The following is a 25,954-nucleotide window of genomic DNA, read 5'->3' as shown; positions in this document are numbered from 1 at the left end:
ACTAAAGCCCAGGATTTGAATTTCTGAAGGAATAAAGCCCTTTCCAAATTCATGCCACTGAGGTGTGCTGCTTATTTTCGAACTCTTAACACCGGAGTCCGGGGAGGACGTGTGTTAGGAGATATCTTATAAGCAGGTGTCTTTTCTGGAGTGGTCTTGAGACTGATCGTTCGGGGGTCACATTACGAAAACACACCGTAAAGGATAAGACAAAAGCCATCTCCTAATGGTTCTCTTTCGGTAGAACACGGACTACCTACTAAAAACAAAACAAAAGGACTGATGTGGGCTCCTTTACCACACCATAAAAACTAAATGGCTCAGGAATCTTTGACGTCGGCTCCTGGGGCGCCAAGCTGCCCGACAGTCGCCCACGCGCCGGGGTCAGCTGACGCCGGCTCCACCCGCGCCCGGTGTCGCACGCTCCGCCTGTCAACACTGCGGCTCCGAGACCGGCGGCCGCACTCGCTCAGCGGCGGCGGCACCGGCAAGCAAGCTCGCTTTCAGAGGTCCCCAGCCGGAAGCGCGCTCTGCTCCCGCCCCCCGCCGGCGGATCCGGAAGTGGGGGTCGGCAGCCGCGCGCGCCGCCCTCCGCGGGGCCCCCGGGCACGATGCTTCGCGGCGCGCGCAGCCACCTCCCGGCCTCGGTAGCGCCCGCCGCGGTCCTGGCTGCGGCGCTGCTCTCGTCGTTCGCGCGCTGCTCTCTCCCGGGGCGCGGCGACCCGGTGGCTTCGTTGCTCAGCCCTTACTTCGGCACTAAGACACGCTACGAAGATGTCAACCCCTGGCTGCTGGTCGACCCGGTGGCGCCGCGGCGGGACCCGGAGCTGCTGGCGGGGACCTGCACCCCGGTGCAGCTGGTCGCCCTCATCCGTCACGGCACCCGCTACCCTACGACCAAGCAGATCCGCAAGCTGAGGCAGCTTCAGGGACTGCTGCAGACCCGCGGGTCCGGAGATGGCGGGAGCCGAGTGGCTGCCACGCTAGCCGAGTGGCCGCTGTGGTACGATGACTGGATGGACGGGCAACTGGTGGAGAAGGGGCGGCAGGACATGCGACAGCTGGCCCTGCGTCTGGCTGCCCTCTTCCCAGACCTCTTCAGCCGGGAGAACTACGGCCGCCTGCGGCTGGTCACCAGCTCCAAGCACCGCTGTGTGGACAGCAGCGCCGCCTTCCTCCAAGGGTTGTGGCAGCATTACCACCCGGGACTGCCACCTCCTGACGTCTCAGGTGACAGCGCGCCCCGCCTTCCCTAGACTCCGGACCCCCTAACTCTGCCTCCCATTTTTTGTCACCTCCCTTTTCCACTTGTGCTCTCGGGGCCCAGGATGTGGACTTGGCTGTCTCTTGTTTTAGTAACACGCTTGTTCTTTCGTTCATCAGATGTGAATTCCTAGCCTTTTCTGCGCGAGGATGCTGTAGGGGACACTGGAGATGCATTTGGAAGTGGATGGGGGGAAGTAATCGCTCCCAGTTTTACATTCCCCATTCCCAATTGTGTTATTCCTCCGCCCACCTAGCTTCGTTTCCCTTCCCGGCAAGCAGTTTAACACCTGGCACACTCTTTCAAATAATATAGAACTTTCTTCTTCACAAACTGCTAATGAGAATTGGAGTTTTGTTTTGTTGTTTTGTCTTTCAAGACAGGGTGGTTTTTCAGCCCTGGTTGTCCTGGGCTCGCTCACTTTGTAGACAATGGCTTCAAACTCACAGATCCACCTGTCTCTGCCTCCTGAGTGCTGGGATCACAGGTGGATGCCACCATCCCCAGTTTGGCTTCTTTCTTTCTTTCTTTCTTTCTTTCTTTCTTTCTTTCTTTCAACATCATCGTCTTTTCCTGTGTTTCGACATTTAAGAGGTGTTTTAGAAAGCTGCTTCTCAAAGTTTCTGTGCCTTACTTAGGGTGATGGTACCCTGGTTTGCTCTTGTGTTTGCTGTAGTTTCCTTCGTAGGTCCGTGGTCAAAAATGCATCACCTTACCTGTTTAATCCATCATTATACTGCTTCCGGATTTCGGGGCACAAGTAGTGGAATCCTCATTTCACAGGTGGAGAAAGCCAAGAGTGTGCCCCCTTTGCCACCCTTACATAGTTGTGAACTAGTCAGGCCCAGTATCCAGGTTTGTGGCTTTTCTCAAATGGTGAGTTTTCCTTCTGAAAGTGTTTTAGCTATTGCAGCCAACGTTGACAATTTCTGTATACCATGCGTACTACATATTGAACACTTACCGCTGCTGTATGAAGCTGTGTCCCCTGCCAATCTCACGGATGAAGAAATGAAGCAGAAAGTACCAAATAATTCGCAGACTTTCGTACAGCTAGACATGGGTCTTGGGAATCTTATGTAGAGCTTGCTCTCAACCACTACATCTATGTCTTCCCTGTACTTGACCTGTAACATATCCTGAAGAAAATAGCATGTAACATTTCTGTGCCAAGGGGTGGATAAGTGTTAGCAACTGCTTATCAGTTTGATCAGTCAGAGAACTGAAGCGAGGAGATTAGCTGTCAAACACTCAAACAACTGAGAGAAACTCAAGTTTCCCATTTCTTTCTCTAATACTTAAAAACCTCTTCTAGAGATTCCCCCATTGTTGTGTGTTGTGTAGCTAAGTTGAATAACTCAGCTGGTTGATGTATGTATGCTCATTTGTTGAGTGTGCTTTATAATTATGGCTACATTTTTTTCAGTAGATTGAGCAAACATCTTCGTAAATCCATTCAAATGAACTTGAGTGTCAAAACTAGGACATTTGAAATAGCACAGCAGGGCTGCTGAGGTCGCTCAGCAGGATCAGGGGCTTGCAGCTCGCACCCTGAGTCGGATTCCTGAATGTTGTAAAAGGGAGAACTGAGTCCTGCTAGCTGCACACTAAATGAATACCAGTGAATTTTTAAAAAGCACAATGTGTACTGTGTAAATATATATTGGACCTCCTAGGCTAAATGAATTTCCGTCTTAGATTGTATTGAGAAGATTGGCAGTGCCTCAAGAGTCAAAGCCAGTGATTAGAACAGCTCAGAGTAAACATATCCGTCTTTGTTTCAGTCACAGAGATGACATCTTGCCATCTGAGATGGTTGGCTTGCCTAGTGTGTACATGGGCTTTTGGGAAAATCCATAGAATTAGTTTTTAGGTTTTTAAGAAAGGAACAATGATTTGATAATGACAGGTTCTTTGGAGCCATATAAGAAGATGACAATTCTCTAATTTGGGATGTTTCTATAAGAACTAGAATCCAATTGGCAATTAGAGGAGACGGAATTACCGTTTGGGGGAATATATTTACATATATATTTGAATTTTTGCACATTTAGCTAGCATAATGTGGTCTAGCTTGTTTCTCCATGTTCAGACACAGAACACGTGTTAGTGTTCTTATCCTCCTGGAAGAATGATGGTGGTGTTTGGAGTATAACTGGGAAAAGACCGCAGCAGTTGAAGCATGATAAGGAATGCTTTTCCAATAAGTATTTGTTGCCAACTTGCGGAAATAATGTAACTTAGGAAATGATAAGTGGGAAGCCATCTGAGAGCTTCAGGCCAAGGTGAGCCCACGCGAGGCACGCCTGGCTCCAGAACGGAGACGGCAGACCCGAAGCATAGATGTTGCTTTGCTGGTTTTTGTAATTTATGTTAAAACAGAATATTTTGTAAAGTAAGGCAGCTTGGAAAAGTTAGTGGAGAAGATGAAACTCCTCTTAGAGTTTTGCTTAGCACGGAGAATCAGAGTTGCGGACATCTGAAAAGTGCTGGTTTTAGTTTGCTTCCTCAGGCGGCCAGTGCTGGAGGGAAACGGTGCTGAGTAACAGGCTTGCGCTTTCATGCTTCCCTGCTTACACTTGTTTTGTTTGTTTGTTTGTTTGTTGTACCCCTATCAGGCAGCTCATATCCGTCTAACTCCAGCTCCCCAGAATCTGACTTCCTCTTCTGGCCTCCTCTGGCCACTGTGCCATACGTACTCTTGATCAGTGCTTGTTTTGGTTTTGTTTTGTTTTTTTTCTTCCAGACACAGCTTAATCATTTTTGAATGTTCCCTTTTCACACTTTAAATTTTCAGTAATTGAAATTGACATTTATGCCAGTTATTTACGTATATATGCTCTTTTCATTTCAGATATGGAGTGTGATCCTCCGAGAATTAATGATAAACTAATGAGGTTCTTTGATCATTGTGAGAAGTTTTTAACTGACGTAGAAAGAAATGCTACAGCTCTTTATCATGTAGAAGCCTTCAAAACTGGACCAGAAATGCAGAAGGTCTTAAAGAAAGTTGCAGCTGCTTTACAAGTGCCAGTGAACAGTTTAAATGCAGGTAATACGCATGTTGTATTCCACATAAATTCCGTTTCAAACAGTTCAGAGGTGTTACATGTAAAACAAACAAGCAAAAAGCAAGTTATTCTTCTTAAAAGCACCATAGTTAAATTTATGTTAGCTAAATAGTATGTCTTGGGTCAGGAAAATAATATACCAGGCACTTATTTTTACTTTCATTTTCTTTAAGTCTTCAATAAATTATTATGCGAGGTTCTTAAATGTAGATTTTTTTTTTTTAGTGAGAGCCTCATTTCTAAGTATTACTTATAATGTAAAAGTTGCGTTTTCTGAATTATCTCTTGGTAAACTAATACAAGGAAAAAAAAAAACCTGTATACCTCCTTTAGTTTTGGGAAACTTTAGGACGGCACGTTAATGCAGGAGAATGGTAGGTTTGGGTAAGTGGAAAGTGGGGTTTGCCGCTTTTATCTGTGGAGGTTCTGAGGACATGAGGGGTCTCTCTCTTGAACTGCTGCAGTGGGGTGCTTGCCTGGGGTTTGTCATCTGTAGGGGACACTTTGGAGAGTGGAAGCAGATGGCCCTAAGAGGAAACAGGGCACATGGTTACCTAGCAATGGAAAATTAAGAAAATGGAATTTTTTCTTATTTTTTAGAACTTTATAATTTATTATGGATATTGGTAAATACTGGTAGGTGATAATAAATAATATGTCTCATATTGTTTACAAGATTAGTTTACAAGAGATTAGAAGAATGTGTTGGTGGCAGGGAAAGGTTGGAATCTCCTGTGCCTGGCTTGGTGACGTGTCTTTTGTTTGTTTTGTCATTCGTTTTCTGGTTTTAGGTTATGCCACTTCCTAGTCTGAGAGCTAGGACTCAGACTCCACAGGAGCCCTGGCATGTCTTCAGACATGTAGAGTATCAATAAACCACACCGATTTATTAGATGCTGGGAAATGTTTCCAATAGCTTTTATGCCTATTCCTAGAGAAATACATTTTTCTTTTTCTTTTCTTTCTTTTTTTTTTTTTACAGAAAACTCATTTCAGGTGAGAAAAAGAACATTTAGGCAATCCAAATTAATTTCCTGAACATATTCACTTATAAAAAAGATTAAAAGTTAAATCATTGAATCATGAAGATTATAGCTAAAGTTTTAGTGAGGATTAATTTTGGTGACTTTACAATGCCTTTTAGACTAATGATATTTAGTAATTCATTCTGTCATTAGAAATCAGATTTTCCAAGAGATGCTGAGACAGCTTTCCATTACAGGCGAGCTTCCCTAGTGTCTTCTAAGCTATAATCCTTCCCCCTCCTTACCACCTAACCTCCATCTTCCCCTTGTCCTTCTTACCCACCCCACCCCCCACCCCCATGTCTAGTTAAGACACACATAGATTTACATCAAGGACATCAATACAAACTAAATGCATGGGTCTGAAGCATCCTAGTATCTATGATTTTTCTCTATCTATTGTGACCCAAAAGAAAAAAGAAAAATAAGTTTCAAGGGCTGAAGAGTTTTTATTTTGGAGGAATGTTACTTGCATCTGGTAGAAGCTTCACCAATTGAGGTCCTTGAGAGAGAGAGGAGGACATGCAAGATTTGCCCAATGGAAGAGGATGTTTGCATCTGCAGATGTGCTGACAGCTACAGATGCCTAAGTCCCGGCAACATCGAGATGCTTCTTAATGCCCAATCCAAAATTCAAACAAGACTAAATCATAAAGCAGGCATAATGGTCTGATCCCTCTTCCCGTTGGCTACCACTCGGTGGTCACGTTTGAACAACATGGTGCAGAGCTCTCCACCACACGAGGGTGCCTGTTTTGCGAGTGCCTTGGGCATCCTTCAGCTGCCCACAACCTGGTCCAGCACTTGGAAGAAGTGAGTCACACTGGTTGGTGATTTTTGCCCATGGGCATTCCATAACTACGTATAAATGTGTTTCTGCAGAAACACATTTTTCTTACCTCATTCCTCAGTGCATTTTTCCTGACTATAAATAACCTCAATTCATCTTCACTTTTATACCTCAGTTGCTGCTTCTAAATTCAGTGCACTAAACAGCAGCATGCTAAGTTGGTGACCGTCACGCCCTTGGACAGGAAAAATTCCAGAATGAGACCTGGAATTACCCTTTGAGGGAAGGCGTCACCTTCACATTTTCATGCAATGCCCTCTTTAGACCTCCATGCAGAAAGCCCCCTCCCCCTACACATACCTGGACTCAGTGGCTTTTCTTAGCTGCCGGGAGGGAGAGGGAGAGAAATACATTTTTTTAAAAGATTGATTGATTGATTATATCTAAGTACACTGTCACTGTCTTTAGACACACCAGAAGAGGGCATCGGATCCCATTACAGATGGTTGTGAGCCATCATGTGGTTGTTGGGATTCAACTCATGACCTCTGGAAGAGCAGTCAAAGCATCTCTCCAGCCCCCTTTTAAAAGATTTTTATGTGTGTTTGTGTGCATGCAGGTGTGCCTGTATGTGTGTGTGTGTGTGTGTGTGTGTGTGTGTGTATGCATGTCTATAACTACATGTGCTGCCCGGTGCCTATGGAGGCCGGAGGAGGAGGTCAGATCCTCTGGAACTGGTTACAAAGCATTGTGAGCGGCTCTGTGGGTGCTGGGGAATAGAACTTGGGTCCTCTAAGAGCAGCCAGGATTTTTAATTGCTGATCCATCTTCCTAACCCCAAAGTGTATTTTTTGTTGTTGGTGGTGGTGTTAAATATTTACCTCAGAATTTTTTTTAAACTGAACTGATATGGGATGCATATAGTATCAATTAATGTTGGTTCCTTTTTCCTTTGGGAAAGAAAAAACAAACAGTAAAATGAGCTAGAAGGCAGAGTAATGGTAGCAGCCCCTACAGTTTGCACCTCATCTCTTCTCTCATGTTTAAGTGTTACCCACTTGTTTATCAGAGAAGACAGTGCTTGACTTGTGTTGACCAAGGCCTCCTTTTGAAGCCCAACTATCAATCACCTCTCCCTTTTTTTAGTACCCATTAGTGCCTAAAGTAAAGCAATTGGCAGTGTAAAGATCCCTGGTTCCTTATTCTGAAATCTGCTGCGATTTCTTGGGCAGCTAAGTTTGAAAAGCTGATGTCATTCATTACTAAGCTACCAAGCGTCCGTCCCTCCTTGCAGGTTGAGGTTGTCCTTTCCTGTGCTCTGCTTGGAGTCATCATCTTTCTCCACCCCTTCATTCTGTTCTTCCTTCTCAATCTTCCATGGTGTCTCTGGTTATGTACTTAGTAGTTATAATATGAACCATTGTGTAGCTTTGAAAACTGATAGCAAATATACTTTGTCATTATTCATGTTTAAGTTGAGGACAAAACAAGCCCTTGTCTCTCCTTTTCACCCTCTAAGGTTACCACTATCAAGTACTATTTAATCAGTCACTCGGCTAACCTTTTGTTGGGTTTGCTAGGCAGCATGCACTTAGCAACCAACTACTTCTAAAAACTAAAAGTTTTCTTTTCCAGAGTGCTTCGTAGTCTCACTGGGCTGAGATGTCCCCCGCACAGTCCCCCTAGTGGTGCCACTGTGGGTTAGCATTGTGCAGGCCAGGCTTTGATGCTCCGTAGTCTCTTCTCCAGAAACTCAGGTTTTTCAGCTGTGCGTGTAACTGTGCATGTAGCAGTCTATGGGTATATAGCCTTAAAAAAAAACCAAAGAAACTAATACCCACACATTTTGCCTGTTTTCTTCCCCAGACCTAATTCAGGTAGCTTTTTTCACCTGCTCATTTGACCTGGCAATTAAAGGTGTCCATTCTCCCTGGTGCGATGTGTTTGACGTAGATGATGCTAGGGTAAGTATTTTGTTTGTACTTTTTCCTCATGTTTTTTTGGTCATTATTTGAATTTTTTCTTGTTATTACTTAAAGCAGCTTTCTAGAAAATCAGTAGGTTTTGGAGATGTAAACTTCCTGGGACTAACTCCTAATATTTCTAAGTATGGAGAGATAAATGCTTAAGTGGGTAAATAATTGGGTTCCTAGAACTCAGAAAAATGGTAATTTGATTTCTAAGTGGTGCCCCCCATCCCAATTAAAAACAGACTGTTGGGAGAGGTGGCAAGCAAATATAAAACCGAGTGAGCTGCAGAGAGAACCATTTTCCACAGATCCGATTGATCTTTTTTTTCTGAGAAAGCAGTTCTGATACTCGACTAAGATGCTGCCTGGCTCCACCTGCTGGTGGCCTAGGCTCTCTTCAGTTTTCACACCTGCTTTTGGACTTTTAAGGAATATAGAAAGACCTCTGATGATCGTAAGGGACTAAATTTTATGTGATTCTCGTGAGTGCTGGGATCTAGAAAGGGTGGGGTAGGAAGGTGTTTTGGATTGCCCAGGATTATAGCCTTCTGGACCTTAGTTACCCCGACACATATGTCAAATGTCAGTGTTTCATATGGGAATCAAGAATTGCTTCTAAATTCTAAAGAAAGATATTCCCTGCCAAATAGAGCAAGATTTCAAGATTTATTTTGTTTGGTAGAGGCTTAGGTAACCAGCAACATGTCAGAGGTCATGCCATGGTTCTTGTACCAGTGTAGGAGGGGCTCACAGAGAGTTGAGAGGAGTGAAGAAGGTTCTCAGAGCATGGCTGCTCTAGGCTGCTGAGGGCCAGCGTTCTCGGTGTGTTTCTCTCCTCCGTGCTGAGTCAGTGCTGGGTGATGTCCTTCTCAGCCCCCAGTCACCTCTGTATTGGGCTCCAAACTCATTACTTCGAAACTTCTCAGCTTTCCTGCCTTTAATGTGCCTTGTTTTGGATGAACATTGGAGTTGTCTTTGGAACCTTTTATTTCATTTGCAGTAGTGTTTTTGTGGAGATAGAACCTAGGGCCATGATTTCCCCTCATCACAATTAAAAACCTGCTCCTGGGAGGATTGTCCAGGCCAGTCTAAAGCTGGGTTACCTCAGAACGGTCCCCACAGACCTGAGTCTATGCCACCTTCCCAGTCCGGTTCATGTTCTAGTTTTTTAGTTTCCTACAAGAAAGTGGGTTTGACTCTGACCTCTACATAGATGTCTCTAACCTTGCTCACGCTTCCTTCCTTTTTTTTTTTGTTTTTGTTTTTGTTTTGTTTTTTGATTTTTTTGTTTTTTGAGGCAGGGTTTCTCTGTGCAGCCCTGGCTGTGCTGGAACTCACTCTGTAGACCAGGCTGGCCTCGAACTCAGAAATCCGCCTGCCTCTGCCTCCCAAGTGCTGGGATTAAAGGCATGCCACCATGCCCAGCTTAGCTGCTGTTTTTAAATTCAATCTCTTCAAGGATCTCGGATCCGTTTGGTGGTATGTCCAGACGCCTTCCATTTGGACAGCTCCCCACTTTCCTCTGCTGTGCACTGACATCCCATAGGAAGCTAGGTGGGTTTTTTTTTGTTTTTTTTTTGTTGTTGTTGTTTTTTTCCCTGCAGAATGTATTGGATATACCTGAATTTTTAGCTAACATAAATTTGGATTAAACATTTTTGACAAGAATTCTTCTTGAAATCCCTTGAATTCTCCTAAATGTATCCCATCACAAAGAATTATGTCAGTTCGTCACACCCTCACTATGTCTGATCACTTGACGAGAGTGCTGCCTGCCAGGTCTCTGTATTGTGGGTGATCAGAGAGCTCACGTAAGCAAAAGTGAGTAACAATTTCAAATGTATGTTTAAATAAATTATCTCCTTTTATACATAAAAGGAAATGAGTTAAATATATATTGTGGCTTGATAAATGGCCCAGTGATTTAGAGCACTTACAGTGCTTCCAGAGGACTCAGATTAGCCCACACTGTGGCTCACAGCCTTCTTAACTGGAGGGGATCTAATGCTTCATCCGGTCTTCAAAGGCTCCTGCTTGTATGTGCTGCACAGAAAAGGCCATTCAAGCACACACACAGTTTAAGAAATATATAAAAGTTTAAATACACATTTAAAAATATATAGCAGCATAACGGTCTCTTTTTAAGTTTTTTTTTAGTGATTTGAGTAAAATTAATTTTATCTGTTACCACTTAGAACTTAAACTATGCAGTAGGTTTACATAGTGAAGTATTTACAGATGAAATAAAATTGTATCGGGGATTTACTTTGAGACTAATCCTTTGGTAACTAGAGTGCAGTTAAAACACTATTGACTAAATGACTTGTTGAAGTTGGATGATGTGTACATGTGTACATATGAGATTATTATACTACTATAGCGTATTTTTATGTTTGAAATGTTTGAAACTTAAAACTGATGGCTTGGTGAAATGGCTCAGCTAGTAAAGGTGCTTGATGCCCAGCCTGACAACCTGAGCGTGATCAAGTTGACCTCTGACCTGTCCATACAAAGACGTGCTTCTGTGTGTGCGCACAAATACACAAACACACACTAAATGTATAGTGCATTTCAAATGAGACATTCACACAGTTCTGAGAACTGTGGGGAGTTGTGGCTTGCTGGACTCCTTCTGCTGTTATTTAGCAAACCATTGTTTTAGTAGATGTTTATGTCCGGTGTTTGCTTAGAACTGAAGATACTGATGCAAGATAAGCACGGGGAATAAAAATTTCTAATAATTCGCTTCCGTATGGTGAAGTCACCAGAAGGTGGTTCGTTGGCAGTCAGGCAGGTCTTTATAGAGAAGGAGCAGAGCCAGCTGCTCTCCGTCTCATTGCCTGTTTTACAGCTCTGCATCATCATCTGTTGTAACTGTTCCCCGAGCACCTTATTCTATGGTCAACTTTTGTGTTTAGAATGTTCACATAAAGTCATTTCCATTATCCAGATCTGCCATCTGGTAAACCTGACCTCAACTTCTCTTTAGATCGTTGACTCTAGTTATTTGTTTACTCAGATTTTCCCAAGTCAGTTAGGTAACTTATACTTGGCCGTAAAACTGTTGAATCTGTACCTTTTAGCATTTTACATGACATAAGTGTGCACCAGGTGATCTGTAATGGTCACTTGCCACCGTTTTTATTCCTAATGCTATTTGTGTTATCTCTGAGTAGATTAATATACTTTTACCTAGTTCCTTTTATGTTGAAATCTGTACATTATGGGTGTTTTTTTTTGTTTGGTTTTTTTTTTTTTTTTTTTTTGGTTTTTTTTTTTTTTTTTTTTTTTGAGACAGGGTTTCTCTGTGCAGCCCTGGCTGTCCTGGAACTCACTCTGTAGACCAGACTGGCCTCGAACTCAGAAATCCGCCTGCTCTGCCCACCCAAGTGCTGGGGTTAAAGGTGTGCACCACCACCTCCCGGCCCCATTATGTCTTTTTTTAATTGGATATTTTCTTTCCCCTTTCCTGGGTCCTCCCCTATCCCCCGAAGCCCCCAACCCATTCCTCCCTCCGGCTGTTTCTATAAAGATGCTCCTTCACCCACCTACTCCCTCCTCCCCGCCCACACACTCCCCTGCTCTGGGGCATCGAGCCTTCATAGGGCCAAGGGCCTCTCTCGCTTTTGTTTGGGATCTAGCACACTGGTCTAACTATGCTCCTAAACTTTGACTAGCACCAAAATTCTCTAGGAGCTCTTGTCTTAAAATTCATAAAAATTCACATTAACAGTGAATATAAGTCAGAAGAACTGGGACAGAGCCAATGACCTTCATCCCCCATTAGCCCTGACCAGAAGCTTTGGTCCCACCGGTGTTGCCGAGTGCCGGACAGACACGGCCCGGTTTCCTTAGATGCCGGCTGCCGCAGTTGTGGACAGGGGATGTTAAGTTTGTGCTGCCTGCTCTCTAATGGAATTAGTGCAACTTTTCTGAGAATTACTATTAGTCAGGACTCTGTTACATTTCTGGTTTGTATTGGAATCACTTCTGAAATGTTTCTGTTTAGGTTCTGGAATACTTAAATGATCTGAAGCAGTACTGGAAACGAAGTTATGGGTACACCATTAACAGCCGCTCCAGCTGCAGCCTGTTTCAGGACATTTTTCTACACCTGGATAAGGCAGTTGAGCAGAAGCAAAGGTAAAAATGGCTTTAAAAATGTGGAGTACATTTGGAGCTTGCTGTTCAAAATTCCAAATAACCCCAGCCCCAAAACTGAAATGCCCAGCTATTGGATGAGTAGAATTCTTTTTTTTTTTTTTTTTGAGACAAGTTCTCTTTATTATGTAGCCCTGGCTGTACTGGAACTATGTAGAGAAGGCTGGCCTTGAACTCATAGTTTCTGCCTCCCAAGTGGCTGGGATTAAAGGCTACACCATCACACTTGGCTATGTCTGAGTGGAAGTCTTACCAAATCTCACAGGTTTTCCTGAAGGAATTGAGAAGTTAGTTCTAAACTTACACAGGAATATAAAGAATCTATAGAAATGAAAATAATTTTGAAAGAGAACAAAAGGATTTGTCATATTTCTGTGAGAACTTACAGGAAGCCTGGTGTGGTGGTGCCAGGAATCCTAGCACTTCAGAGGCTGGGACAGAATTAGGAGTTTGAAGGACATTCTGGGTTACATAACAAAACCCTGCCTCAAAACCAAGCAGATAGCCTCAGACATAATATAGTTCTCGTCAGATAGATAGAGGGGTACGGTAACATTGTGAAGTAAACTCATATATAGTAGGCCATCCTGATCCATGGGTTTCCCTCTTTGGTTTATATTTAACTATGAATCTAGATTCACATGGGTCCTGACTGTATAGACTCTTTCACTTGTCAATATTCTCTAAATAATGCTAAATAGTAACCTTTCTATAGCTATTAGAAATAATCTGGGGATCATGGAAAATGCATGGCAGGATAAATGTAAGTCATATGTAAGTACCATGACATTTCATATGTGAGTTTCCATGGGGAGTCGCAAAACTAATTCCCCATGAATACTGAGAACAGCTATGCATGTTAAATTGGTTTTCAACGAAAGATGCCAAGGCAGTATGCTGACCTTTCAAACTACAGATGAGAAGGAAGCACAGATCCTATTGTACAATCTAAAAACCGTAAGTCTTCTGAAAGAGAAAATAATAGCAATGACCTAATTATAAGAAATTAAACTCATTCATAACTTTGGGTTGAGTGGGGCTTTCTTAAATGTAATACCCAAAACATGATCCATTAATTAAAAAAAAAATCATTAAATAGATTTATCAAATTTCAAACAATTCTTCTCCAAGAGTACTATTTGGGAAATAGAAAATATTTGCAAAACTTATATACATATACTAATTTGAATCCAGAATATACAGAGAATTACATCTTACTTATTAAGAAAATACGTCCCCCCTTTAAGGTATAAAAGAGGGGTTACAGGTATAGTGGTGGATATGTATTTAAAAAGTATATAAACCCATTGGTTGAATACCTGTATACTTCTTCCTGCCCCTTCCCCAAAGAGAAGTACAAAAGAGTTATAAGATTCCATTAAAGAAGATACATGGATGGCACATGAGAAAATGTTCACCATAATTCTATCATCCACCATCATGGATATCAATGTCTCAGTGAAATACCGCTTACCACCCTTAAGCTGGGGAAAGTAAAAGGATCAGCCTCACTCACGACTGACTGAAATGTAAAGTGGTAGCGCCCGCCTCCTTGGAGGCCGTTGGCAGTTACTGACATCAAACATCCACGTGACTAAGCAAACCCACCCAGTCTATCTACTTGCTAGTGGTGCCTGTCTTAGATGATTTCTTATACCTTGGGTATTTTTAGATTTTTTTAACAGTTTTTTTTTTTTAGGTTGTGTAATTCTTCCTTTTAGCATTAGATGGCAGTATTGACACCATTGTGCCAGGACACCCTTGTACAGGGCACAATGAATTGTACTGTTTTGTCATTCGCTCATTAAAGCAGGGAAACTTGGTCTCTTAAAGTTCTGAGGAAATGGGGCTGGAGAGATGGCTCAGTGGTTAAGAGCACTGACTGCTCTTCCAGAGGTCCTGAGTTCAATTCCCAGCAACCACATGGTGGCTCATAACCATCTGTAATGGGATCTGATGCCCTCTTCTGGTGTGTCTGAAGACAGCTACAGTGTACTCACATACATAAAATAAATAAATCTTAAAAAAAAAAAAAAAGTTCTGAGGAATTTACTCAGATTTTATGGTATTTTTTAAAGTCAGGACAGTGAGGTGTCACTGTGATCTTTTTAGTGCTGAATATTTAAAGATGATAGACTAAATCACAGGAGAGTTTATATAAACAAGTTGGCTGTTCCCTAAGTTCAGATTCATATGTCTAACTGCCCTTTGGATGGACAAGTTTTCATTGTTATCCTGTGTGGATTTAAGACACTTTCAATATACTGCTGTCTTCAGTAAGTAAGTTGAATATAGTTGGTGCCATACGTGTGTATGGCGGAGTATGTGGTATAGCTCTGGGTTATCTGCAGTGCTGCTGCTTCTCCCATACTGTTAACCTTAGTGCCTCCCAGACAGCTAAGTTCAGGCCACTGTCATTCTAGACTCCGTCCTCCTCACTTGCTGTATCTAGTCATTGCCTTGTGGGTTGTTTTAAAAATTACATTTAGTGATTCATTCACTCGTGGTGGGGTTGGGGGGTGGAGGGGTGGAGGGTGTACATGTGTGTGTCTCACAGCATGTGTGCAGAATTCAGGGGATATAGCTTGAGAGAGCCAGTTCTCTCCAACCATGTAGATTCCAGGGGTCAAACTCAGGTTATGAGAGTCAGACATTTGAGCCATCTCTTCAGTTATATTAAATTTCCAGTTTACATTTTCTTTATCCTTATTGCTATCGCCTCAACTTAGGGTAACACCTATTTTCTAAAATTATAATTAGTTTGTATGTATGAGTGTAATAGCTATATGAGTGTGTGTGTGTGTGTGTGTGTCTGTATGTATGTGTCTGTGCATGCACAGATGTGTGCAGGTCGGACACCAGTGTTGGCCATCTTCCTCTACTATTCTCCATCCTGCTTTCTGAGACAGGATTTGTATGAACCCAATTCACAGGTTGTCTACCTGGGATGGCCAGTGAGCTCTGGGGCCCTCTGGTGTCCCTGCCCCATGCACAGCTTCTTATGTGGATGCTGGGGATCTAAGAAGCATCTACTGACTGGTGCATCTCCTCAGCTCACAGCCAGATCTTTGAAACTGCCTTCATGAGTTTGAGCCTATTAACGCCACATCAATATAGTCTTCCTCCTAAGGGACAGTTCTGATCATTAGACTGCATAGCTGGCATTTGCTGAATCTCCTTACTGTATTAACCGTTTATTATGTTTGCACAATCATTTCCTTGTTGCATGTGTTTTTAAACTGTGTGCATTTTTATAATCCCAGTTACATCATAGTGATTCTTGCCAGATCTTTAAAGAGTGTATTTACTTTGCTCTGGTTCTGTAGTTGTTATTTTAGAAGTTCCATAACTGCGGGGCTGGAGAGGTGGCTCAGCGGTTAAGAGCATTAACTGCTCTTTCAGAGGTCCTGAGTTCAATTCCTAGCAACCACATGGTGGCTCCCAACCATCTGTAATGGGACCTGATGGGATCCGATGCCCTCTTCTGGTGTGTCTGAGGACAGCTACCATATACTTAAATAAACAAACAAGAAAGAAAGAAGTCCCATAACCTTTAAATTTGTTGCTCAATAGAGTTGGCTGGCTTATTAAGAAGCATGTTCTCTGTCATATGATGATTCTAGTAAATCTGAATAAATGTCTGAGAACCTCTGAGGAATGCTGCTACCAGTTAAGGCTGTGGTTCCCACCCTTCCTGATACTGTGACCCTTTATTTTTTATAGTGTATTAAAGACATTTTTTATTGTTTCATTTATTTACATTCTGAATGCTGTCCCCCTTCCCAGTCCTCCCACCAAGAGTTCTCCACTCCATCACCCTCTCCCCTTTGCCTCTGAGGGGGGACCCCATCCCCCTAACCACCCCCCTCACCCACCTACGCACTGAACCCTTTAATACTATTCCCCGTGTTATGGTGACCCCCAACCATAAAATTATTTTCTTGTTACTTTATTACTGTAATTTTGCTACTGTTTTAAAGTGTAATGTAAATAGCTGTATTTTCTGATGCTCTTAGGCGACCCCTGTGAAAGGGTCACTTGACCCTCAGGTTAAGAACCACTGAATGACAAGGAAAGACTCAGTTCAGCAAGTCCTCGTGGCACAGCAATGGACTGGGTGTAATGGTAGATGCTGGTAATGCTGGCAAAAGTGGCCAAGAAGAAAGTTCAGATTGTCCACACACTAGTAAAGATAATACTTAAAGTGATTGAGACAAAAGTCTATGGATGATTAGAATATGGATGGTTAGTCCCAAGGTCAGGCTAAGGAGAAAAGGCTAACTGGCCTTTACTAAAGTGAGCGGAGTGTGGTAGGGCTCTTGATTTTAGAACCATATTCAGTGTTTCTCAACAGAATTAAAGCGTAGGGCTACTCATCTTAAATGCGGGGAGGTTGAGTACCATAAGGCACTGTGCAGATACACCTGAGTGTACACACTTGCCTTTTACCAGGGTCTCACAACTAGTGCATTCCCTATCAGTCACTTCTTGGTTTGATGGTTTGACTTGGATACTATAGAGAAATAAATCATACTAGGTCGTGGCACCTTTCCTAGGCCAGAAAAAAACAAGTGCACTTAATGTGTGTTCTAGATGTTAACTTAAAATGCTCACTTTTTTTATTATTATTATTTGTGTTGATGTAACATTCAGGTACCCCTCCCCTCAGAACACTGGCAAGTAGAGCACACCCACAGAACCACTCATACGAACTGGACAGATCTCATAAGTACAGAGCAGTCCTCATGTTATTTTTGAGTTCTAAGGGTGTTCATTTGCAGGCAATAGATTATGCAAAGATACATACGTTCAAATTGTCTGCAAGAACCCGTGATCCAGATGGGATTTCATATAAGAGCATCTGTATGTAAAAGCAAACTGCTCAGGGAAGGTGATTGGGATGATGAGGTCACATGCAAGCCTTTATGGAAAGAGATGACTTTGTGGGTAATCAAAGACCAACGAGGTGCTCTTCCTAAGCTTAAACCTGTCAGCGCCTCGTGTTGTTTTACAGCTGTGTTGACTTATAGTTAACTTGTACAACTAGCTGAATTTCACCTGTGTGCCTAAGTCATTAGCACTCAGTCTTGTTTTTAGATTTGTGTGTGTGTGTGTGTGTGTGTGTGTTCTTGCACATGGCAGAAGAGGGTGTCGGATCCCTTGAAACTGGAATTATATGCATTTGTGAGCTTTTCAGCATGGGTGTGGGGAACAGAACCTAGATCCTCTGTAAGAGCAAGGACCTGCCTGCTGAGCCCTCTTCTTTGTCTTTTGCTGACCCCCTAAGCTGATTTGTCTGACCAGGAGACCTCTCCTCCCTGTGCATCTGAGCTTTTACCAGTTTGGCTTGTTAGCCTTGGAAGTACATTTTGCTGATGCCTTCTTCCTGGACTTCCTGGATTTGCATGCGTGGTTCCACGTGTGACATAGTGGCTGGCTAACATTTAGAGCAGCCCCTCTGGACTCTGGAGCTCCCTGCCCTGCAGTTTCTCTTCTGTGATCTGCTCCATGAGTTCCAGCCAGTGTTCCCTCTCTGGACCTCACTCACCTCAGGACTGCCATGGTCTCTGTTCCTCCAAACGCTAACCAGCCTGCAAATGCTAACGAGCGTGGGCAGGTGCTGGGTACAACCGGCAACCTTCTCTCTTACTCTGTTGTCTGACTGAAAACTGCTGTTTCATATAATTTTTCTAGCTTCCTATTGCTAGTAGAGAGGAAAATAGAGCTTTATTCCTGTCCGGCTATCTTGTGAGCTTAATTTCTACATATTTTTACTTATAAAGCACATTTGTGTCATTTTCGTTCCAGGCTTACATTGCCAAATGCGTACTTCTCCAGAGACTTGCTGCTGTCAAGCGTAGAAGAAGACTTGTAAACAGAATTTATTTTTCTTCCCAAAGCTTCTCATAGCCCTGGCAGTTGCAGTCGCGTGTGTTCTTACATAAGTGTGCACGTTGTGAAATTTGTCTAAAGCTCCATCTGATATTCCTATATCATGTTTGAAAACATAGTTTGTGTAACACCAGTTGTGTGTGAAACATAAATTAAGAGCTTAGAAAGATCTAGCTCAATGTACTTGAGGGAAAACATGCAATTATTAGTTTTTCTTACTGAGCATTTTGAATTACTTAAGGCATTTACTTACTTTGAACATATACATAGTGTCTCATTTCTTAGTGTAATTTTAGACTTCAGATTAAATTTGGTTTGGGTTGAAGACAATAAAATCTTCTGGCTTATATAATTAAAACAAGGATGTTATTTTTAAAAAACCACATTCTTCCTGGGTAACATTAGGTAATTCACTTGATACACTGGACTTCTTATTTCTCAGATCTGATTTAAGAGCTAAGGAGATGACTCAGTGCATAAAGTGTTCACCGTGTGAGCTAGGACAATCTGGATCTGAATCCCCAGCACCCATGCAAAACCAGGATGTGACAGCACACTTCTATAGGCCCTACACTGGAAGACAGAGGAAGGCGGAGTCCTGGGCTCACTGGCCAGCTGGTTATGGTTAGCCCAGCTGCTCAGCTGCAGATTCAGGAGAGATCCCATGTTAAAAAAAGGTAGAACATGAGACTCCAGCTGCGGCGAGGGAGGAGCTGTACTCACTGGGAGGTGCTAGGGTTGGGGGAGCTCATTCTGCAGTGCTGTGGCCATTGAATGGTGCCTGTGCCCCGTAACTAATCCCTAATCACATGCCCATGCTCACTTGAGCAGCCTTAGTACAGTTCACACATGCACATGATCTCTCTTCAGCATATTTATCCTATTGCCCTCTCTGGTCCTGTCCTCTTCCCACTGAACCTCTTCTTTCCAACAAGCCCCTCTTGTGTTGTTTATGTGTATGTGTGTGAGAGGGTGTATGGTGTGTGTGTGTGTGTGAGAGAGAGAGAGAGAGAGAGAGAGATTGAGAGATTGAGATTGACGACAGAGGCACATTTACTTCCATTTCATCATAACTTGGCTCTGGCGTGCTGACTCAGCAAAGGTCGACCGTGAAATCCAGGCACATTCTCATGCAGTCCTTGGGACACAGTCAAGGCAGAAACTGGGCATTTGGTTCTTTCATGAAGTGCTTGGGCCTGTGTAAATGAGAACTGGAGCAAACCGATTCCCAGGAGTTGGCTTGATGGAACTTACTAGATGGAACTTACTCAGTTTTAGTGCTTGGAGCAATGGCGACATGTTCCTAGAAATGAACTCTAATTGCTTCCTTACAGGAGTTACTGATTCCTCCTTTCTCTCTCTTCCTGATTGGCCGTGAAGTGAACAGCTCTCCTCAGCCAGGTTCCTCCAGCTGCACAGTGTTCTGTCCAATTGCCTCGTCAGGAGAGTGAACACGACTACACCCTCTGAACATGAGCCAGAATAAATAACCCCCTTTAAAAAGTCTGAGCCTTTATCAGAACTGTGAGCATATCAGAAGTATAATCTTTATACTTCTGATAAAGATTAGATCATATACTCTTGTATATTTGGTTTGAAGTATTTGGAATGGTGATTATAATATATGCTGATCAAAAACTTTTAAAACAGTAAAATTCAGAGGGTCACGAAAACAAAGCAAACAAAAAGACAAAAGCAAGAAGAGAAATTGTTGGGAAGAAGCAAGGTTTAGAGGGAGTGGGAGAAGACTAGGAGGTGGCAATGGCCAACACTCAGTGTGTGCATGAGAAACCCCACAACTCACTGAGCTGCCCATGATTGAAGGCCCTTACCCCACCCCCAACACCCCCCCCACTCCCCCCCCACTCCCCCCCACACTTGTTGTTTTGTTGTTGTAATTTAGAAGAGAAACATGATATTTTTTTTCCCTCAAATGCTTATGTTACTTAAATCCATTCCCCACAAACAGAAATTTGAGTAAGTCTTATGAAAGGGCAGGCAAGTGTAAGCATGAACAGATGTTTAAGGATTATATTAACCATTCAGAGGAGATGGTCCCCTTCTGACTTATGTGTTTCCATAGATGTCACTGAACAAAGGTATATCTGATCTTTTACCAATAGTTTGAACAACAAGTAGAAATCAGTTTCCATATTTCTGCGTCATCTTGTTTATAGGGAAGAAGAACGTTCTGGCATTCTTAGTTATAAATGGACCCTTGACTTTTAACTTAAGGATTTTAAAATAACTGAATTATTGTCTAAGGTGATTTGAGTCATATCTCAGAACCAATTCAGATGCTTTTCTTAAGCTTTCAGAGCCTTTAGAAGAAAGCTGTTCTTTAGGAAAGTCTTGAGTCGAGGTTGCTTTGTCATCTGGTTATTTCTCTATTTGCTGATTTTACTTAAATGTCCAATGATAACTAAGTTGAATTCAGGCTATGGGAAAACAAAATAATGAAGAAAAGGATATGTTTGAGACTTAAGCAGTTTATGTTCTGAACTGTTAGTAACAGAAGTACCATGTGACACAGTCTGTCATGATTTTAGACTCCTAGCAACTCAAGTACCCAAGTAGTTAACTTGGAAGGAGTTGGATCCAAACCGACTGCATGGAGAACTCTCTGAGACCTTAATTTAATGTTCTTTCAGTTATAGCTTAATTGAAAGTAGGCTCAGTTTGCCTTCTTACCCTTACAACCTCAACATAGTTATCTATTGAACTCTTTCTATGTTGTATTTAAAATGAATAAAATCAAGAATGAGGTTAATGTGCATGCTTGTGTGTGTGTGTGTGTGTGTGTGTGTGTGTGTGTGTGTGTGTGTTTTGGATATGCAAGGCACTGCCGGCCTTTCTTCCCAGAACCAGGGAAGTGGAGGCAGAGCCATCAAATATTAGACAGCAGCCTAGGTAAATGGTGAATCCCAGGATATATTGGCTGTGTGGTGAGACTCGATCTCCAAAGTCAAAGCGTGGAAAGATCTGGAAATACAGGGAATGGCAGGACGCTTGCCCACGCATACAAAGCCCTGGGTTCAGCCACAAGCACAAGAAGAAACAAGAAATTTTAACAGTTTTCTTTCTTTTCTTTTTTCTTTTCTTTTTTTTTTTTTAACTGTATACCATTTCTGACCAAAAATCTTAGGTAGATGGTCCTTGCCTTTTATGCTTCCCTTTTGGAAGAGTTTATGCCACGTAAGAACCAGTGTCTTACTCCTATGATTTGATATGCACATGCTTTTGAAATTGGTGAATTCAGAGTCCTAGACTAGAAGCCTGTGACACACCACAGTCTTGTTGTACTCTCAGGTGGAATACTGTTCTGTTCCCAGATGAGAGCTGGCGTGAGATTGTCTTAAATCAGCAGTGGTTTGGGAGTAAATGAGTGTCTGACGTCCTAAATGGCTTGTTCTACCCTATACAAGAAGTTTCTTACACACGAGGAAGTTACTGCTTTTTTCCAGATCACTTATTTTAGATGATCCTTTGTTTTGGCTCTGATTGTATCTATTAAAACTTAGCCATGGGCTGCCTGGACCTTCACTTTATGTTTGGTGCTTTGGTAGATCTGATGATTTTTAAAATATGCTGCTTAGTCAAGTGAGCATGGCTATGTTGTTTGGTGTTTATCTTCAGTATGCTATTCTATACTTATATTTTAGAAAGAGAACCTTCCCGAATGGCCCCTTGGACTCTCATACCACTAATGCGTATGACCTCTAACCCCTGCTTCTAGAGCTATGCCAGCTCTTATGGCATGTGACTGTTTGCTGTCCCACGTTGGTGTGCTGCTCTGTGCCTCATTTTGGTTTATTGCTGTGGTTCAGTCCAGCCACTGCAGAGGAAGTGGCTTATCTTCCTTTGGCATAACTTGCTGAGTGTGTTCTTATGCCCTCAGTGTTCAGCTGTGGGGGACCCACCTTCCACTGTGCTCACTTCAGCAGATGCTCACATCTGTGAGGGCTCACATCTACAGCCAGAATAGCAAGCCACACATTTATTTTGAATAATTTTCAGGTATAGTCTACCTGAAGGAAACTAATATTTTAAAACATTTGACTTTATGGCCTGTGTGGTAGTACATGCATTTCTCTAATCCTGGCACTTGGAAGGCAGGGTTTGGGGTGGGCAGATGAGTTTGAGGCTGGACTGGTCTATACAGTGAGTTTCGGGCCAGCCAGAGCTACACAGTAAGACCCTGTCTCAAAAAATGAAAAGAACTAAATCAGATTTAGAGTAATCATTTTCTAGAGGTAGGCTGTTTTCTTTGAACTCCTCTTGTAAGTGAGTGGATGGTAGTTTTTTGTGAGTTTAGCTGGTTGTGAGGACAACAGCCACCAAGGTGGCCATGTCCTCTTCATCTCTACAAGTGTGCTCCTGCATTCACGGTGTGAGCCAGCTGCTGCACTTTGTCAGGGCAGGGAGCAGTGTGTGCTTGGGGCTCTCCAGACACTGCCTCTTAGCAACTTCCTCCTGAGATGGGAGAATTTCTCCACAGTCACATGCTACTATCTGTACGAGCCAGAAATACATTTCCTTGTTGTTATCTTACCTGCTTTTCTCCACGCTGCACTCCACATGAGAAGAGAAGTGACCTGGTGCCTAGCCCTTGGCATGGAGTGATCCTTCTGCCACACCTAGCACATTAGCCAATGGGTCTTTGAAAAGGCTGTTCTTATTGCTTCTTGCAGATTTTAATATGGCCAATTTTTTTCAGGACCCTTTATTTTAATATAAGCAACACTACCATGTTCTCTTTTTCTTAGTTTTGAGACCATCTGCTTCCAGCTGGATGCTTTGAGCTGCAGTAAGAGCAAGACACACACACACACACACACACACACACACACACACAGGAAAAAGTAAATATTGGGTAAAAGAAAGCCAGTCTTGCCTAGCTCAGCACATCAGTGCCGTTTGTCAACAGAATGGTCATTTGTGTGTTCTATTTTGGGTAGATTTGCAGCACTCTGTATCCTAATTCCTAGAACTTAGCACTCAGTGTGAGGTAGTTCAGCTCCCCTCCACCCCCAGAATGTCAGCCATCTGTTTGAGTTCCATGTAGAAGAACTCTTAAAGTAGGAGCACTGCTGGCGCAGTGGGTAGAGGAGCCTGCTGGGCACGCCTGACCTCGGGCTCCGTCCACTGGAACATTCGGAGAGGAGAGATCTGCCGCCTAACACTTGTCCCTCACCTCCACACGCGCTGTGGCGCTAGTAAGCCTCCCCCAACTTACACATGAGATGTAATTTTAAATAAACAAAGATGAGATTACATTTAAAATGAGAAAATTAGTTACTATTAAGTATAGGTATTATATTTTATGGCCTGAATCTATAAGTTTCCCCTTCAATTTCTCCTTGAAGGTCTCAGCCGGTGTCTTCTCCAGTCATCCTCCAGTTTGGTCATGCGGAGACCCTCTTACCGCTGCTCTCCCTCATGGGCTACTTCAAGGACAAGGAGCCCCTGACAGCATACAATTTTGAGGAGCAAGTCCATCGCAAGTTCCAAAGTGGTCGCATCGTACCTTATGCCTCAAACCTAATATTTGTGCTTTACCATTGTGAAAATGCACAGACCCCCGAAGAAAAATTCCAAATACAGATGCTGCTGAATGAAAAGGTGTTACCTTTGGCTCACTCCCAAAAAACCGTTGCTTTGTATGAGGATCTGAAGAACCATTACCAGGACATGCTTCAGAGCTGTCAAACTAGTAAAGAGTGTAACCTCCCCAAGGTGAACATCACGTCAGATGAGCTCTGAGGAAGCCCAGCAGTGCTCTGCTGAGGGGTGGGTGTGTTTGCAATAGGAAGCCACTCTAGAGGCAGCGGCAGGAGGACCTCTGTGAGTTCAAGACCAGCCTGTTCTACATAGTAACTTCCAGGCTAGCCAAGGCTACGCAGAGAAATAAAGCTTGGTCCTTCTGTCTTTTTATAGAAAATAATAGTTTCCTTTAGGATCTGGACATACGGGTAAGACGTGACTCTCTCTGGAGCAGCTCTCTTCAGAACAAAAACTAATTCATCGAGACAGCTGTCCCTCCCAGTGTTTGCAGAGCTGAAATTTTCCTAATGACCTAAGAAGATACTGACGTAGAACAGTATTAGAAAATGACACTTCAAAAATGTTGGATACCAAAGCACAGTGGCAGCTGGGTGAGCTGCAGTGATTGACAGAGATGGGCTTGAATGGTCATGTTGGTTCCCTCCTCCTTCATGCAGGGCACAGATGACATCACTTAGTCACAAGTGTGGTAGAGTGGAGCCCGACACAGAAGGAGCTCTAAAATAATATCCATCCAGACAGAAAATTGACACGCTCTCAAGAACCAGGCTGAAGCAAAACTGGAAGTGGAAGTGTGGGATATTTTTGTTGATGTTATTTATAAAAATATTTAAACACTGTCAATAATTGTCTTTAACCTCCAAGTAGGTCGTGCAGGATCATCTTCATGCCATGAGACCTATTGGGGTGAACAGTACAAAGAGGAGCCCCGGCCTGGCAGGTAGATGCTGACGAGCCTTGACTGTTGCCTGCTCTTTTTTATTCCATCATGGCTTCCCTTTTATATCTTGATATTACATAAAGTGTATCTTTTGGTGATTTGGATTTTTTTTTTTTAAATAAAGACCTTATCTGCCTAATTTAATTGTAGAGATTTGAACCCAGTTCAAAGAAATTTTGAGTTTCCTCAAACACCATAAAAATGTTTGCTACAATAAATAAAATTCTTGAGACTTTACTGCCAACTCATCTCTGCTCTCATTAAATTATTGATGGCTAAGGAGTGGAATTCTAAGTGTTTGGGTTAACTAAGCAACCTAAGGCAATCTCCCCTTGTTTCTTCAAGTGGATGGGCTATTTTAATGCATCTTATTCTGATTTGAATTCACTTGACAGATGATGCCTTTTAAAGAGAGGATTTGAAAAACAAAAACAAAACAAAACAAAAAAAAACCCCAGAGGATTTGGTTTGGGTTGAAAATGTATGGTTAATCTTATCAAACATGTCAGTTAAATCTCTATGTAATCTGCATTAATTTTACAGTTTTTTTTTGAGGAAAGGAATCTTATGAAAATAAATCTATAGTCAAGGTATGCATGCGTTTGAACAAACCTTGTGTGATGTGCATGAGGACATTCTCAGCCAAATTTTCATTGGTTAAAAAATGAAAAAGTTGGCCAGTGGTGGCACATGCCTTTAATCCCAGCACTCAGGAGGCATTGCTATACAGAGAAACCCTGTCTTGAAAAACCAAAAAGAAAAAGAAAAAATTAATTTTAGGCCTTAAAGTTTAAATGCCTATCATTTTGATACCAGTCAAAATGCTTCCTAATTATTTTAGTGTTTAATCAGATAAATTTTTTGGTCAATAAAGCTGTACTAGTTTAGGCATACAGTTAAGAGTTTTAATGGTTCTCTTGACAGTAAACCCTCCACTTCCTATTTTGTACAATATAAGTAGAGGGGCCAGAAGGATGGCTCAGTGGATGAAGATGCCAGCTTGAGCCCTTTAGTTTGATCTCCTGGATTCACATGGGTGGAGAGAACAGACTCTCTCAAGTTGCTCCCTGACCTTCCCAGGTGTGCATGTATGCATAGACATGTTCAAGAAGTAAGACTTAAATACATAGCTAGAGGCATGTTCAAAATTAACCACTGGATTGTATGTCACTGGCAATCATTTTAAATAGACTTTTCTAAGGTTAAAAAAGTAGTACTGATGAAAATTAAAACAATAAGCCAACACTGGGAGCTTTAAATACAGTATTCATGTTGT

The 25,954-nt window shown here is 42.5% G+C and overlaps 1 protein-coding gene across 2 annotated transcripts; it reads left to right on the top strand.

Annotated features, from left to right (window-relative positions):
• The first annotated feature begins 544 nt into the window (after nt 1-544).
• Nucleotides 545-24,922, top strand: Minpp1 (multiple inositol-polyphosphate phosphatase 1). 2 transcript variants are annotated; one of them, XM_052187146.1, is made up of 5 exons: nt 545-1,230; nt 4,119-4,316; nt 8,017-8,114; nt 12,130-12,263; nt 23,540-24,922. In XM_052187146.1, exons 1-5 carry the CDS (start codon nt 612-614, stop codon nt 23,934-23,936), a joined length of 1,446 nt encoding a protein of 481 aa, XP_052043106.1. In that variant the 5' UTR covers nt 545-611; the 3' UTR covers nt 23,937-24,922. The 2 variants fall into 2 exon arrangements, with proteins under 2 accessions (XP_052043106.1, XP_052043117.1); XM_052187157.1 differs by lacking the exons at nt 8,017-8,114; nt 12,130-12,263 and having other exon boundaries at nt 23,540-23,643.
• The last annotated feature ends 1,032 nt before the right edge of the window (nt 24,923-25,954 follow it).

Source organism: Apodemus sylvaticus, chromosome 1 (assembly GCF_947179515.1).
Source record: "Apodemus sylvaticus chromosome 1, mApoSyl1.1, whole genome shotgun sequence".
Taxonomy (NCBI): Eukaryota; Metazoa; Chordata; class Mammalia; order Rodentia; family Muridae; genus Apodemus; species Apodemus sylvaticus.
The sequence above is the reverse complement of the archived record's forward strand: the minus strand, read 5'-3'. Positions and strand labels throughout refer to the sequence as shown.